We start from the raw sequence: 14,680 nt of genomic DNA on the forward strand, positions 1-14,680 counted from the left end.
TTGAAATTTTAAGGAGATTCAGTTTCAAGCTAATAAGCATTGAGTGCTGCCTATTCAGTTTCCTCATGTTCTGCAGATTTCTGAAAAACTGGCATACTCAGTCATAGATGTACCTGTCCATAATTAAGTTCCAAACATCTTTTGGTCACTTTCAATTGTTGACTCTTCCTTACGTTTGAGATCTTAAGTGGGGCTCTCCAATAGCGAGAGTGACGTCACGGGGACCCCCGCTGTGGTGGTCTGAATGATAATATTGGGTCGAGCCGGATCAGCTGACCGTGCATTGTGACGTGTTGCGCGCGATCGCCTCTTCACGGGAGCGTGCACGCACGAATACTCGTCACCGTGGAGATTGGGCAGGGCCTACAACTTGAGGCCGGGGATCGAGGCCTATCAGCTGTCTGAAAAGCAGTCAGAGCAGAGAAGGCTCTGCCGGGGATGTGAGGGCAGTGATGTTGCGGTCCCGGGAGTGAAGCAGGAAGTGCTGAGCCGAGGGTTGGGTTTGCCAGGGCTGGTGGACTGGACCGGGATCTGTCTGCAACAAGCACCACACGGAATATGAGCGATGGAGCCGAGCTCCGCCGACAACCCGGTCACTCTGGTCATCAAAACTCCAAACCAGAAATATGATGATCAGACCGTCAGCTGTTTCCTCAACTGGACAGTGGAGAAGCTCAAGAGCCACTTGTCTCGGGTTTACCCAAGTCGGCCGGTAAGTGAAGCCCTATAGCTAGAAGAGAAAGGAGTTGGGAAAATCCGGAGTCAAAACACTCTTGCCCCGACTGTCTGTCACCCCGTTACCAATCTTCTCATTGTCCCACGCGCGGGTCCTCCCCTGCCCAGTCTTCTTTAGTGCTCTCCTTTGCCCCCTGTCCCAAGGTGCAACCTCTAACCTGCCTCCATGTGCTCCCCCACCGAGATGAGGAGGAATATTTTTCTGTTATTGAGTCAGAAATCTTTGGAACTCACCTCCCGAGAGTGTGGTGGAGGCTGGGTCATTGAATATGCTTAGGGTACAGTATTGATTACCTTTGACTCGAAAAAGTCTAGAATTGATTGAGTTGGGTGAGTATGTGGAATCAAGGCTACAATCCGATCAAGCTTGAGGGTCTGAATTGCCAATGCTTCCTTTATAATTTGTATGTTCGTACCATGTTCTTCCATAAAGTTGCATTTTTATGAACACTCAACTTTGTTCTTGAACTCTGGTGAGCTTCTCAGTATTATGTTTGAAACACTATTGTAGTTACTTGTAAATTTTTTTTCTGACACATTGAAACCAGCGCTGGTATATTTAGCAAAAGTGCTCACAAATACAAGTCAACTGGACAAGGTGTAGTTGATGACCTTGATGTTTTCAGTCAAGTTTTGATATATTTAAGTCTTTGACCTGTGTAATCGTTATTTTGACCTTTGTTTTCTTTGCTTGGATCTGAGTCATGTAGTATGACCTTGAATGACTTTTAGGTTAGATCACTAAAAAGCTGTCACGGAAGATTGACTGTGTATAAGAAACTGGGTCTTCAATAGTGAGTAGGATGTCCACAGACACCTGATTCAGAATTCTAGCAAGTTTTCCAAATAGTTGAATTTGACAGACCTTGTTCAGTTTTGACACTCTTTTGTTCTAGAATTTGATGAGTAATCTTTGATTTGTACAGGTATGCTTCAAATTTCATAACTGGAAGGGTTCATAATTCTCACGTTAGTGGTTCTACACTGCAGTGCTGTCAAAACCTTTGTGCAGAAAATATATTTATTATTGGAGTCAGTTCCTAAGGGTTTGTTAAAATTATTTCTAGATTTATATGCAGTCTTAATTTTTGCTTAGCTGTGAATATTATCAACTCTTTGAAAGCGAACTTTTAGTTGTTGGCTGTGTTTTCAACACAGCCCTATCTGTGAACATGTCCAGTACCATGTAGTTACCAAATTGCACAATTTTCAACAAATTGTTAGCACATAACCATTGAAAGAGAATTAATTTCTTCACTGCTTGTGGAATAAGAGGATCTCAATATTTGAATAAGAGGGGTTGAAGATTGTTGTGACTTGACAGTTGTTGGCATGGCTAATCATGTGGGCATTTAATGGTGGTTAGCACTACTGCCTCACAGAACCAAGGACCCAGGTAGGATTCCAGCCCAGGGTGACTGCACAAACTCCACACAGACGTTCTCCCATGTCTGCATGAGTTTCCTTTGGATGCTCTGGCTTCCTCCCACACTCCAAAGGTGTGCAGATTATGGGGGTGTTGGCCATGCTAAGTTGCCCAGAGTGTCCAGGATGTGCAGCCTGGGTGATTAGCCATGGGAAATGCAAGGTTACAGGAATATGGTAGGGTGTTGGATCTGGATGGGATGCTGTTTGATGGGTCAGCATGGACTCAATGGGCTGAATGGCTTGCTTCTGCACTGTAGGGATTCTGATTCTATGATGATCTGTTATAATTACCTCCAATAAAACATTGGGAAGCAATGAAGTTTTTGTTTTCTACAAAGTCCATACTCTCATCATTGATTATGTCTTCCTCTCCAACTACTGTCTTACACTGAACCAAATTGCTCACAACCTCATTATTTAATATGACATGAGCATTGGGCAGCACGGTGGCACAGTGGTTAGCACTGCTGCCTCACAGCGCCAGAGACCCGGGTTCAATTCCCGCCTCAGGCGACTGACTGTGTGGAGTTTGCACGTTCTCCCCGTGTCTGCGTGGGTTTCCTCCGGGTGCTCCGGTTTCCTCCCACAGTCCAAAGATGTGCAGGTCAGGTGAATTGGCCATGCTAAATTGCCCGTAGTGTGATGTAGGGGTATGGGTGGGTTGCGCTTCGGCGGGGCGGTGTGGACTTGTTGGGCCGAAGGGCCTGTTTCCACACTGTAAGTAATCTAATCTAATCTAAAAAAACCCTAAATACTCTTCTTCACAAATGCCACTTCTTTGCATAATATAATCCAGCTTCTACCCTCTTATGAACCCACCTGTCCCTAAAATCGTTACTTAGCGTACCTGATGGGGGTTGACACTGACTCTTAGATACTCCAGCACCTCATTTGAAATTTTCATCTATTAGCTCCTCATTGCATTAGAAAGATCTTGAGTCCAGTGCCGATTCCTAGGATTGGGAAATAGGAATATTGAATGATAAAATGGTTCCGCTTTTATTACAATGATGTATTATGGCATGATATCACGGAAGCATTTTGTGTTATGAAAGGATAAGCAGGGTTACTAGGTTTCCAATACTCAAAGATTCAGGAGCTGTCATTATAAAATGTAATAGAGTGCAAGGGAGATTTGTGAAGTTCAAAATCACAAATGGTTGAGGTACTTTCAGCTCGATTGAATAGCTGGCTAAAAAAACACCAAAACATTTCCTCAACCTTGCCACTGTTGTCCTTGAGATGCTCCTTCAAAATCATCTTGCTGACTAAGATTTTTGTTGAAAAAGTTCAAAAATTAAATTTTTCAGTGTAGCACCTGTGAAATGTCTTGTGGTGCTGGTCCAGTCCTTCCAGATGAAGATTACTGCAACTCATTTGGGAAATTGCACTGATTTTTTGAGCCTAAACTACTACTCCTACAAAAGTTAATGATTTAATCCCGAGTTTGCAAATGTCCCCAGTTGACCTGTCCAGAGTTCGAGTAATAGAAAACACTGAGGTTGCTCTATTTATCAAGAACTACCGTTTGTATGAATAAACAAGATCTAGCCACAAGTCAAGCAAAGTAGGAACCACCTATATGTATAGAACCCCTTTTTGAACACCTACACAGACATAGGAATACAGTCACATTTTTTAAAATGTTGACATGCAAGGGGAAAATAGGGAAACAAAGTTCAATAACATCAGTCCCTTGGATTCAGTGCCATGTACCTTTTTTCTTTTCCAAGACCATCTTTCACCAATCTCCTTACCCAGATTTTTTTTCACCTTTGCAGGAGGAACGAGACAATTGGTAGATTAACCCCATCTGAGCTCCTGCCCCCCCCCCCCCCCCCCCCACCCCCCCCACCCCCGGCGGCCACGCCCAACGTACAGTATCCTTGCTCTCTTCCTTCCCATCTGTAGACCGTCACTTTCCCCCATGCTCTCACGCTGCTGCGTACCGTTCTCCTCCTCACCTGGAGTGTCCTCACCCACACCCTCGAGCACCAGGTTGCTATGTAAAGAAATTGTTGATCTAGTTTAGTTGATTAACCTATTTTTCAGCTGCAATATCAGTAAGAAATTTTATATAAACTACCTTTTGGAAAAAAAATTAATGTGAATCAGTGCTTTGTTGCTGAAAATTGAATTGCTATTGGGTGTGTCAATGTTATAGTGAATTGTAAGTTTGATCAGAGGACATGATAATCTAAAGATTTTAGATTTTATTGTCATGAAGTGACTATAATTTCATTCCGAAGTAGGTTGTACTATGAGATGATAGAGTATGGAATCCAAATTGCTTTGCAGTCTTTTGTGAATGAATGCTTAAAAGATCAAACTTCAAGTTCCTTTTCTTTGGTCTGGCCAATTTAACATGGTAATAACATTGTCAGAGTCCACAGACTTGAGGATACTCCTGATTCGAAATGTTCTGCTAACTTGCAAAGTCAAATTCTGTTGAACTTTATTTATGTTCTGCCATCATTTGGGCAAAAGTGATATTTCATTACAGCCCAGTCTGAGAGTCCCATTCCTTACTGTGGAGCTGGTATTTTTAGTGCTGATTTTCATCTTTTACTCTGATGACTAAACAACATAGTAACTGTCAGCCTATCTTGGTAGTTAAATCTGAGAGAATAAGGTCCTGGGAAGGGAACATGGGCTATCCCATCCTGCTGTAGGTGATTCCACAACCAATATCCCAGCAAGAAAGGAGGTCCTGACATCAGTGTAAAAACCTGTTTACTGCTTTGTTTCAAAATGGTCAGATTTCAGCTGGTTAAACTCCTTACAAGTCTACATTTCAGATCTTGGGCAAATAAACTATATCCCCATGGAAGATCCTATAGGTGGAATATGATTTTGTAACTGTTTGATTTGGTGATAGATATTCTGAGTATCCGAGTAACTGGCTGTCTGAATAAAGGACTTTGAAATTAGTGTGTTGTATGCTGCTTTATGCAGCAGTACATTAAATAACTGATGATTGTACAAAGGTACTTTACCATGAATACTACTACACAGCTTTCTGTTTACTACTACATAATTACATACCTGATTTTGCTGAGGAACATTGGTAGTCTCTCTGCTGATTGAAGAATGATCGCTGCCTCATTCTATGTACTTTTTTGTAATTAATGACTACAGTGCATCAGCAGGAGTGACTATAGTGGATTCTCATTGCTTCAGCATTGTGATTATGAGACAACATGGTGAGTCTCTTGACCATGCAATACTTGATTTCTTTTGTGCTTACCAACTTGATTATTTACATCAAAGGAATGTTGTCAATTCTACAACAAAAATATGAAGTAATGAGGTAAGTTAGTGTATTTGCACAGTTGGCTTAATTTCTCTTGGTTTTTTTCTTCTTTCCCCACTCCACAGATGAAAACAGTTTATATTTTCTAAAGTATCACATCAAAACTGAAAATACAGTTAAGACTAAATTAAGGCCATGGGAAAAGAAACTGTTCACTGGTGAATGTTTTATCAGAGACAGGAAAAGGATGAAAGGGAAGTTTGGAAGGCATGAGAGATTAAACTAAAGGCAAAATGGTTCAAGGAAAAGGGGGTGAAAAGTAGAACATAACAAACAAAAGATGTGTGGAGGCGTTGGAAATAAGAACAGCTGTTGTTGTGAAGAATTAAGCATTAGCGTTATATAGGAGTTGGTGAATGTAACGTTGTGTGTGTACAGAATGGTATTCCTTGAGTTAATATTTATGTTGAATTTCATTGGCATAGTAAGAGATCAGAGAGAAGGACAGAGTTGGAATTGTGGTAGAGACATCAAAATGGCATGCAGTTGAGAGCTCAAGGTCATGCTGATTGAATGGAAAGCAATCACCCCATCTGCATCCATCTCCTGAATTTGGAAAAAACCCTCTTGTAAGCAGCAAATGTAGTCAAGGTAAAGTCACCATAGTCCTACTGAGCTATAAGGAGGCTGTCTTGTTAAAGGGATGACTGGTCATTTCACCTGAGGAGTCTTGCACAAAGGGAGACGTTGAGAAGGAGAGTCCTTCGTGATAACCTCAGCTGGTGCAGGAATTGAACACATGCTGTTGGCACCACTTCATTGCAAATTAGTTGTCCAACCACCTGCAGCATACTAAATTGCCAGAAGTATAACTAAAGCAGTGTCTTACTTGGAAACTGTGTTGGGACCTTGGATGCCGAGAAAGGAAAAAAGTAAAAGGTTGTATCTCCTGTACTTAATTAAGAAGTTGCTGTGCAAAATGCATTAGATGTTGCAATGACCAATGAACAGACTAATGTGTCACAGTAAGCAGTCAATCTTGGATATTGAAAATGGGAGATTAAAAGTGTTTGATGCTGGTAGTGGTCGAGGATGATTTTTTTGAATGGAGAAACTGGTTTGTGAGGACAAGAGCAACACTTTCATGGTTCAGTCTAGGAGGGAGGGGAAAGGTGTAATGATGCGATGGCTTCAAACAGTTATTTTGTTCTGATTTTTTTTGTGACCGGGTTTAAGACAGAGGTGCAGAGCTGCTTGGTTGGAAAGCCAGTGAAGTAAACAGCGTGAGACCTTGAGGGTTTTTGTTTTACGTTACAACAACAGAAGCAGCCTGAATGTGTGGTCAAGCTCCCAACCACACAATCTGGGTTTTTAGTTTTCAAATTCAGCAATTGTTGCTGGGGTCTGAGCAGGTTGGAAGACAGTGAATCTCTCCGAGCTCTCCCTTTCCTGTCTGAGTTTTCTCTGGATGTTTTTCCTTCTGGGTTGCTGAAATTGCATGTGAGACAGTTCTGTTTTATGAATTTGCCTGTTAGTAAGGATGTGTTTATGGGATGTTACTATATTGGAATAGTTAATGTTTAGTAGTAAAATCTATTATTCTGTTAAGCTCTCCATAGGGTTAAGTTATTCCAAGTTCCTCTTTCCTTTAGTGTAAATACAAAGTGTTTAAATAAATTGTGTTCTGCTTAATTGTTTTATTGAGCTATGTCTCTTCATTAAACTTAAGAAAATAAGCCCTAAGTATTAAGTAAGCCAGGAGTTTTGTAGAGGAATAAGACAGTGCTATTTTCTGGGTCTATAGTTTGGAAGAAGCAGCAAGATAGTGAGGAAAGAGATCAATCTGAGACTGGTGCAGTTGAGAAAATGAGCAAGTCAAACAGGGCAGGCAGGGACAAGGTAGGACTGATAAATTAAACTACACTTATTTCAATGTAAGAGGCTGAACAGGGAAGGCAGATGAACTCGGGGCATGGTTAGGAACATGGGACTGGGATATCGTAGCACTTATAGAAACTGGCTTAGGAATGGACAGGAGAGGCAGTTTAATGTTCCAGGATACAAATGCTACAGGAAGGACAGAAAGGGAGGCCAGAGAGGAGGGGGAATGGAGTTTCTGATAAGGGATAGCATTACAGCTGTACTGAGGGAGGATATTTCCAGAGATACATCTAGGGAAGTTATTTGGGTTGAACTGAGAAATAAGAAAGGGGTGATCCTTATTGGGATTGTATTTTAGAACCCCTAATAATCAGAGGGAAATTGAGAAACAAACTTGTAAGGAGATCTCAGTTATCTGTAAGAATAATGGAGTGTTTATGGAAGGGGATTTTAACTTTCCAAACATCGACTGGGACTGCCATAGTGTTAAAGGTTTAGATGGAGAGGAATTTAAGTGTGAATGAGAAATTTTTCTGATTCAGTATGTGGGTGTACGTACTAGAGAAGGTGCAAAATTTGACCTACTCTTGGGAAATAAGGCAGGGCAGGTGACTGAGGTGTCAGTGGGGGAGCACTTTGGGGCCAGCGACCATATTTCTATTAGTTTTAAAATAGTGACGGAAAAGGATAGACCAGATCTAAAAGTTGATGTTCTAGATTGAAGGAAGGCTAACTTTGACTGTGTTAGGCAAAAACTTCAAAAGCTGATTTGGGGGCAGATGTTATCAGGTAGAAGGACGGCTGGAAAGTGGGAAGCCATCAGAAATGAGGTAACAAGAGTCCAGAGACAGATTATTGCTATTGGTGGGAAAGGAAAGACTGGTAGGTGTAGGGAATACTGGATGACTAGGGAAATTGAGGGTTTGCTTAAGAAAAAGAAGGAATCATATGTAAGGTATAGACAGATTAGACTGAGTGAATCCTCAGAAGAGTATTAAAGAAGTAGGAGTATACTTGAGAGGGAAATCAGGAGGGCAAAAGGGGGACATGAGATAGCTTTGGCAAATGGAGTTAAGGAGAATCCAAAGGGTTTTTACAAATACATTAAGGACAAAAGGGTAACTAGGGAGAGAATAAGGCCCCTCAAAGATCAGCAAGGCGGCCTTTGTATGGAGCCACAGGAGATGGGGGAGATACTAAACGAGTATTTTGTGACAGTATTTAGTGTAGAAAAGGACATGGAAGATATAGAATGTGGGGAAATAGATGGTGACATCTTGCAAAATGTCCAGATTACAGAGGAGGAAGTGCTGGATGTCTTAACGCTTAAAAGTAGATAAATCCCCAGGACCTGATCAGGTGTATCTTAGAACTCTGGAAGGTAGGGAAGTGATTGCTGGGCCCCTTGCTAAGATATTTGTATCATCGATAGTCACAGGTGAGCTGTCGGAAGACTGGAGATTGGATGACATGGTGCCACTATTTTGGAAAGCTGGTAAGGACAAGCCAGGGAATTATAGACCAGTGGAGCCTTACGTTGGTGGTGGGCAAGTTGTTGGAGGGAATCCTGAGGGACAGGATGTACATGTATTTGGAAAGGCAAGGACTGATTAGGGATAATCAACCTGGCTTTATGCATGGGAAATCATATCTCTTAAACTTGATTGAGTTTTTTGAAGAAGCAACAAAGAGGATTGATGAGGGCAGAGTAGTGGACGTGACCTATATGGACTTCAGTAATACGTTTGACAAGGTTCCCCATGGGAGATTGGTTGGAAAGGTTAGATCTCATGGAATACAGGGAGAACTAGCCATTTGGATACAGAACTGGCTCAAAGGTAGAAGGAAGAGGGTGGTGTTGGAGGGTTGTGTTTCAGACTGGAGGCCTGTGACAAGTGGAGTGCCACAAGGATCGGTGCTGGGTTCTCGACTTTTCGTCATTTACGCTCATGTCCAAATCGTTTATATATGAGGTATAGTTAGGAAGTTTGCAGATGATCCCAAAATTGCAGGTGTGGTGGATAGCAAAGAAGGTTACCTCAGATTACAACAGGATCTTGATCAAATGGGCCGAAGGGGGATTTAATTGAGATAAATGCGAGGTGCTGCATTTTGGGAAAGCAAATCTTAGCAGGACGTATACACCTAATGGTAAGGTCCTAGGGAGTGTTGCTGAACAAAGAGACCTTGGGGTGCAGGTTCATAACTCCTTGAAAGTGAAGGTAGATAGGATAGCGAGGAAGGCATTTGGTATGATTTCCTTTATTGGTTAGAGTATTGACTACAGGAATTGGGAGGTCATGTTGTGTCTGTACAGGTCATTGGTTAGGCCACTATTGAAATATTGCGTGCAATTTTGGTTTCCTTCCTATTGGAAAGTTGTTGTGAAACTTGGAAGGGTTCAGAAAAGATTTACAAGGATGTTGCCAGGGTTGGAGGATCTGAGCTATAAGGAGAGGTTTAATCGGCTGGGGCTGTTTTCCCTGGAGCGTCGGAGGCTGAGGGATGACCTGACTGAGGTTTATAAAATCATGAGGGGCATGAATAGGATTAATGGACAAAGTCTTTTCCCTGGGGTGGGGGAGTCCGAACTAGAGAGCATAGGTTTAGGGTGAGAGGGGAAAGATATTTTTAAAAAAGGGACTGAAAGGGCAACTTTTTCCCGCAGAGTGTGGTGAGTGTATGGAATGAGCTGCCAGTGGAGGCTGGTACAATTGCAACATTTAAAAGGCATCTGGATGGGTATATGAATTGGAAGGGTTTGGAGGAATATGGGCCAGGTGCTGGCAGGTGAGACTAGATTGGGTTGGGATATATGGTCGGCATGGACGGGTTGGATCGAAGGGTCTGTTTCCATGCTGTATGTCTCTATGACTCGAATGTCAAATAGTTTGACTAAATTGCATCTGGAATAGAGCACCTCACATATACCTTTATTAAATAAGAAAATGTTAGGGTCCACGCTACCTTCTGATATATTTTGATGGCATCTGGTCTGACCCATAAACAGTGGTGACAGCAGCTCTGTGAAGAATGGAACAAATATGTTCATGGGCCATGTCAGCCATGATGGAGCAATGAAGGAAGATAAATGGAAACACTGGCTTGCACAATGGCGTGATCACAATATGAGAAACTGGACAATTGGACTAGAATTCTCCCAGGCAATGATTAGAGACAATGTCATAGGGGCTATAGAAGTTTGATGGATTGTATCTTCCACTTGGCACCCCTTCTTGCCCTGGTTTCTCGCACTTTGTTCTGTGATTTCTTAGTGATAAGACAAATGGCCTTTTGAACCATTAAATCTTTAACTGTTTTAGAAGTGGCTTGTCAACAGAACTAATTTACATAAATTTCATGAGGTGTAGTATAAAAATTAAACTGATAGAGATTACTGCTCCCAGTAATAATTCCCACAAAATTTCATGTTGCCTCCAATCTTCAGCTCTTCCAGTTGTTGGCAGCAATATTGCTCTAAATTTCTGAAATAATTGTAAGGGATACTTGACTTTGAAATTACAATAAGTCTTCAGGGTTGTTTTATTATTTATTTTATTATCATTCACTTTCAGGACTGCATTTTAGATTTCAACATTCTCGACTTCTAACTGAACTTAATATCATTATATTGTCACTGAGTTTTATGTTAATGAGCCTTTTGTTTTTGCCCATATAAATATTGCTATGTAGCACCCATTGGTCATTAATAAGCATGCTACTAATAGACTACTTGCAGTCTTTTCACCTTTTCTCAGGGATATGGCATCAGCTGAAAATTTCATTTTGAAGTGCCATTAATGCGGTAAAGCTTTGCAGGACCAATATTGAACAAAATGTGACTAAATTAGGTTTTAGCTTGGGTGACCTGAAGAAGGGCTTATGCCCAAAGCATCGATTCTCCTGCTCCTTGGATGCTGCCTGACCTGCTGCGCTTTTCCAGCAACACATTTTTCAGCTCTGATCTCCAGCATCTGCAGTCCTCACTTTCTCCTGACCAAATGTTTAGTCTAGCAGCAAGATATTGAAGAGTATCTTAAAGGAGGGAAGAGGTATTCAGAGATTTGGAGCGAAAACTCCAGAATTTAAAGTATTTCCTGATGAAATAGCATAAGCTGTTGAAAACTGAATGCTTTCCTGTGCAGACCAGCTTGTTTTAAATTGTAATTCCCAGGTTGAAAATAAGTTATTTGGGTGTGTAGTAAATGTTTTATATAGAATTATAGAATCATAACATTTTACAGTATACAAGGAGGCCATTGAGCCTGCATTGTCTATACCAGCTCCCAAAAGAGTTACTCAGCTTCTCTTATTCTCCTACCCTATCTCTGTAGCCCTCAAAATTCTTCACTTTCAAACATACATCCATCTCTCTTTTGAAACGTCCTATGGAGTCCACCTCTGCTATTCTTCCAGGAAGCGCATGCCAAATCCTAAAAAACTCATTGTGTAAAGAGATTTCTCCTCATCTCATGCCTAACTCTTTAGCTGGCAGTCGTGAAATTCTGACAAGTGATTGGCATTCCAAATAGTGGGAAACAGAATATCTTCCTTTACTCTGTCAAAATTGTACATAGATTTGAGCACCTCAGTAAGCCATCTCTTAATCTTCCCTGCTCCAAAGACAGGAAGCCTAATTTCACTAATCTTCCCTTGTATCTAAAATTCCCCATTCCTGATATCATTCTATTAGACATCCTTCCTTAAGTGAAGTGCCCAGAATTAAACACAATACTTGGTAGTGTGGTCTGTAAATGGACCACTCAAAACATTCTGGAACAGGCACTCCAGACCACAACTTTGCAATTTGTTTTTGTAAGTGTACAGTGAAAATTACCCAGAGTAAGCTGCTAGGTTTTAAAACAGACATTTATTCACAAAATTATACAATAAAACACAAAGAAAAGAATAAAGAACGCCTACAGAGCTCAGTCTATCCAAACCTGACTTAATTATGCTGTTCTGAATATACCCAACAGTCTTAATAAGCAAACCCTCCTAAAACATTCATTAAAAAATGAAACAGGTGCTTACAGGTTGAAGTTAGAAGGGCAGAAAGGGAGAGAGTGAGTTTGCACCTAGCTCACTGTCGAACTCCTAACTAGTTTTGGACTGGACTGAACTGCTCAGCCAGAGAGCTGACCACTCCCTTTCCATTGTACAGATCACTTCTAAAACATGACCACTTTGGCCTGAAGTCTCATCTGTTTACATATAAACAAAAAGCCTGTCAAAATCCTTTTCATCTCTGTACCAAACTAGTCTAATCGGAACCCTGCCCATTTACAACTCCTCTGGAAAAAAATCCTTGCGTAAAGGAACAGCTTTTAGGAAAAAGGGACTCGCTTTGTGACATCTGACCAATAATATCAGAGGCATAGCATCGCGTTCTTGCTTTTACACTATGAAAGTTTATTGATGAATCCTTTGGAACAACTGTTTCAACTTGCCTGGCTACCCTCAGAATTATGCACTTGAACCCATAGGTGTCTCTATTCCTGTATTCTCCTCAAGGTTGTACCAGTGAGCCTAAATATTTAATTTACCAAAATGCATTATCATTCATTCACCTACATTGAAATTTATCTGCTAGCTGTCTACCCATTTGGCTAACTTGTCAGTGTCTCTCTGAAGTCACTCAGCATCATTCTCACAATTCACCATTGTCCCTAACTTAATATCATCTGCAAATTTAGAGATTGTGCCCTCAATACCCATTTATATAAATCTGAAAAGGCAAGAGACTTAACACTAATCCCTGAGAAATGTTCAACTTGCCTCCAGTCTGAGAATTGCAATTTATACCTATCCTCTGTTTTCTTCTTCTCTTTTAGCTAACTTCTAATCTATGCTGTCAAGGATCCATAAATCCCAACCATTTCTAACCAATCTGCCATGTAGCACAGTACCAAATGCTTTCTGAATGTCCAAATATTCAACATTCATAGCGTTACCCTCATCCACTACCTATGTCACCTCATCAAAGAACTCAATTAAATTTGAGACATGACTCCCTGGCCTTGACAAAGCCATATTGACTATCTAGTATTAATTTCTTTTCCTCCAAATATATATTTATCTTATTCTGTATTAGTATCTCCATCAGTTTTCCCAGTATTGATGTCAAACTGGTAGGTCTGTAGTTTCATGGGTTATCCTTTGCCACTTTCTGAAACAACGGAGTCACATTTGCAATTCTGCAGTCCCCAGAACTAATTCTGTGTTCAAAGAGGCCTGGAAAATTTCTGTCAATGGCTCTGCGATTTGCTCCCATACACGTCTTAGCAATTTAGGATGTATCCCATCTGAATTGGCAACTTCTCTACCAAGAGTGCTGCCAGTCTTTTTAGCATCTCTTCTTTATCTATCTCTGTATCTCTAAGTTGCTCAACACCTGTGGTTTTAACTGGACCATTTTGGGAAGATTTGTACTTCAAGTTTGATACAGTCAGAAATAAGGTATTCTTTTAATACCTTTGCAATACTCTTTGATTCAGTTAGCAGTTTAGCCTGCTTGTTCCATATGATCCCCACTCTATCTTTGACTAATCTTTAATGATTCATATAGAGTCATAGAGATGTACAGCATAGAAACAGACCCTTCGGTCCAACCTGTCCATGCCGACCAGATATCCCAATCCAATCTGGTCCCATCTGCCAGCACCTGGCCCATATCCCTCCAAACCCTTCCTATTCATATATCCATCCAAATGCCTCTTGAATGTTGCAATTGTATCAGCTTCCACCACATCCTCTGGCAGCTCATTCCATACATGTACCACCCTCTGCATGGAAAGGTTGCCCCTTGGGTCTCTTTTATATCTTTCCCCTCTAAACCTATGCCCTCTAGTTCTAGACTCCCCGACCCCAGGGAAAAGACTTTGCCTATTTATCCTATCCATGCCCCTCATAATTTTGTAAACCTCTATAAGGTCACCCCTCAGCCTCCGACGCTCCAGGGAAAACAGCACCAGCCTGTTCAGCATCTTCCTATAGCTCAAATCCTCTAATCCTGGCAACATTCTTGTAAATCTTTCCTGAACCCTTTCAAGTTTCACAACATCTTTCCGATAGGAAGGAGACCAGAATTGCAATATTCCAACATTAGCCTAATCAATGTCCTGTACAGCCGCAACATGACCTTCCAACTCCTGTAGTCAATATTCTGAGCAATAAAGGAAAGCATACCAAACACCACCTTCACTATCCTATCTACCTGCGACTCCACTTTCAAGGAGCTATGAACCTGCACTCCAAGGTCCCTTTGTTCAGCAACACTCCCTAGGACCTTACCATTAAATGTATAAGTCCTGCTAAGATTTGCTTTCCCAAAATGCAGCACCTCGCATTTATCTGAATTAAACTCCATCTGCCATTTCCCAA

At 41.2% G+C, this 14,680-nt stretch overlaps 1 protein-coding gene across 1 annotated transcript in view; it reads left to right on the forward strand.

Annotated features, from left to right (window-relative positions):
• Window positions 1–292: 292 nt before the first annotated feature.
• The window catches only part of herpud2 (HERPUD family member 2), a 68,342-nt gene continuing 53,954 nt past the window's right edge, over window positions 293–14,680 (forward strand). Inside the window, exon 1 of the mRNA XM_072571002.1 lies at window positions 293–712. Within this exon, the coding sequence (XP_072427103.1) occupies window positions 566–712 (147 nt within the window). The 5' untranslated portion in view covers window positions 293–565. The remainder of the gene's footprint in view (window positions 713–14,680) is intronic.

The sequence above is a fragment of the Chiloscyllium punctatum genome, chromosome 5, assembly GCF_047496795.1.
Source record: "Chiloscyllium punctatum isolate Juve2018m chromosome 5, sChiPun1.3, whole genome shotgun sequence".
Classification (NCBI taxonomy): domain Eukaryota; kingdom Metazoa; phylum Chordata; class Chondrichthyes; order Orectolobiformes; family Hemiscylliidae; genus Chiloscyllium; species Chiloscyllium punctatum.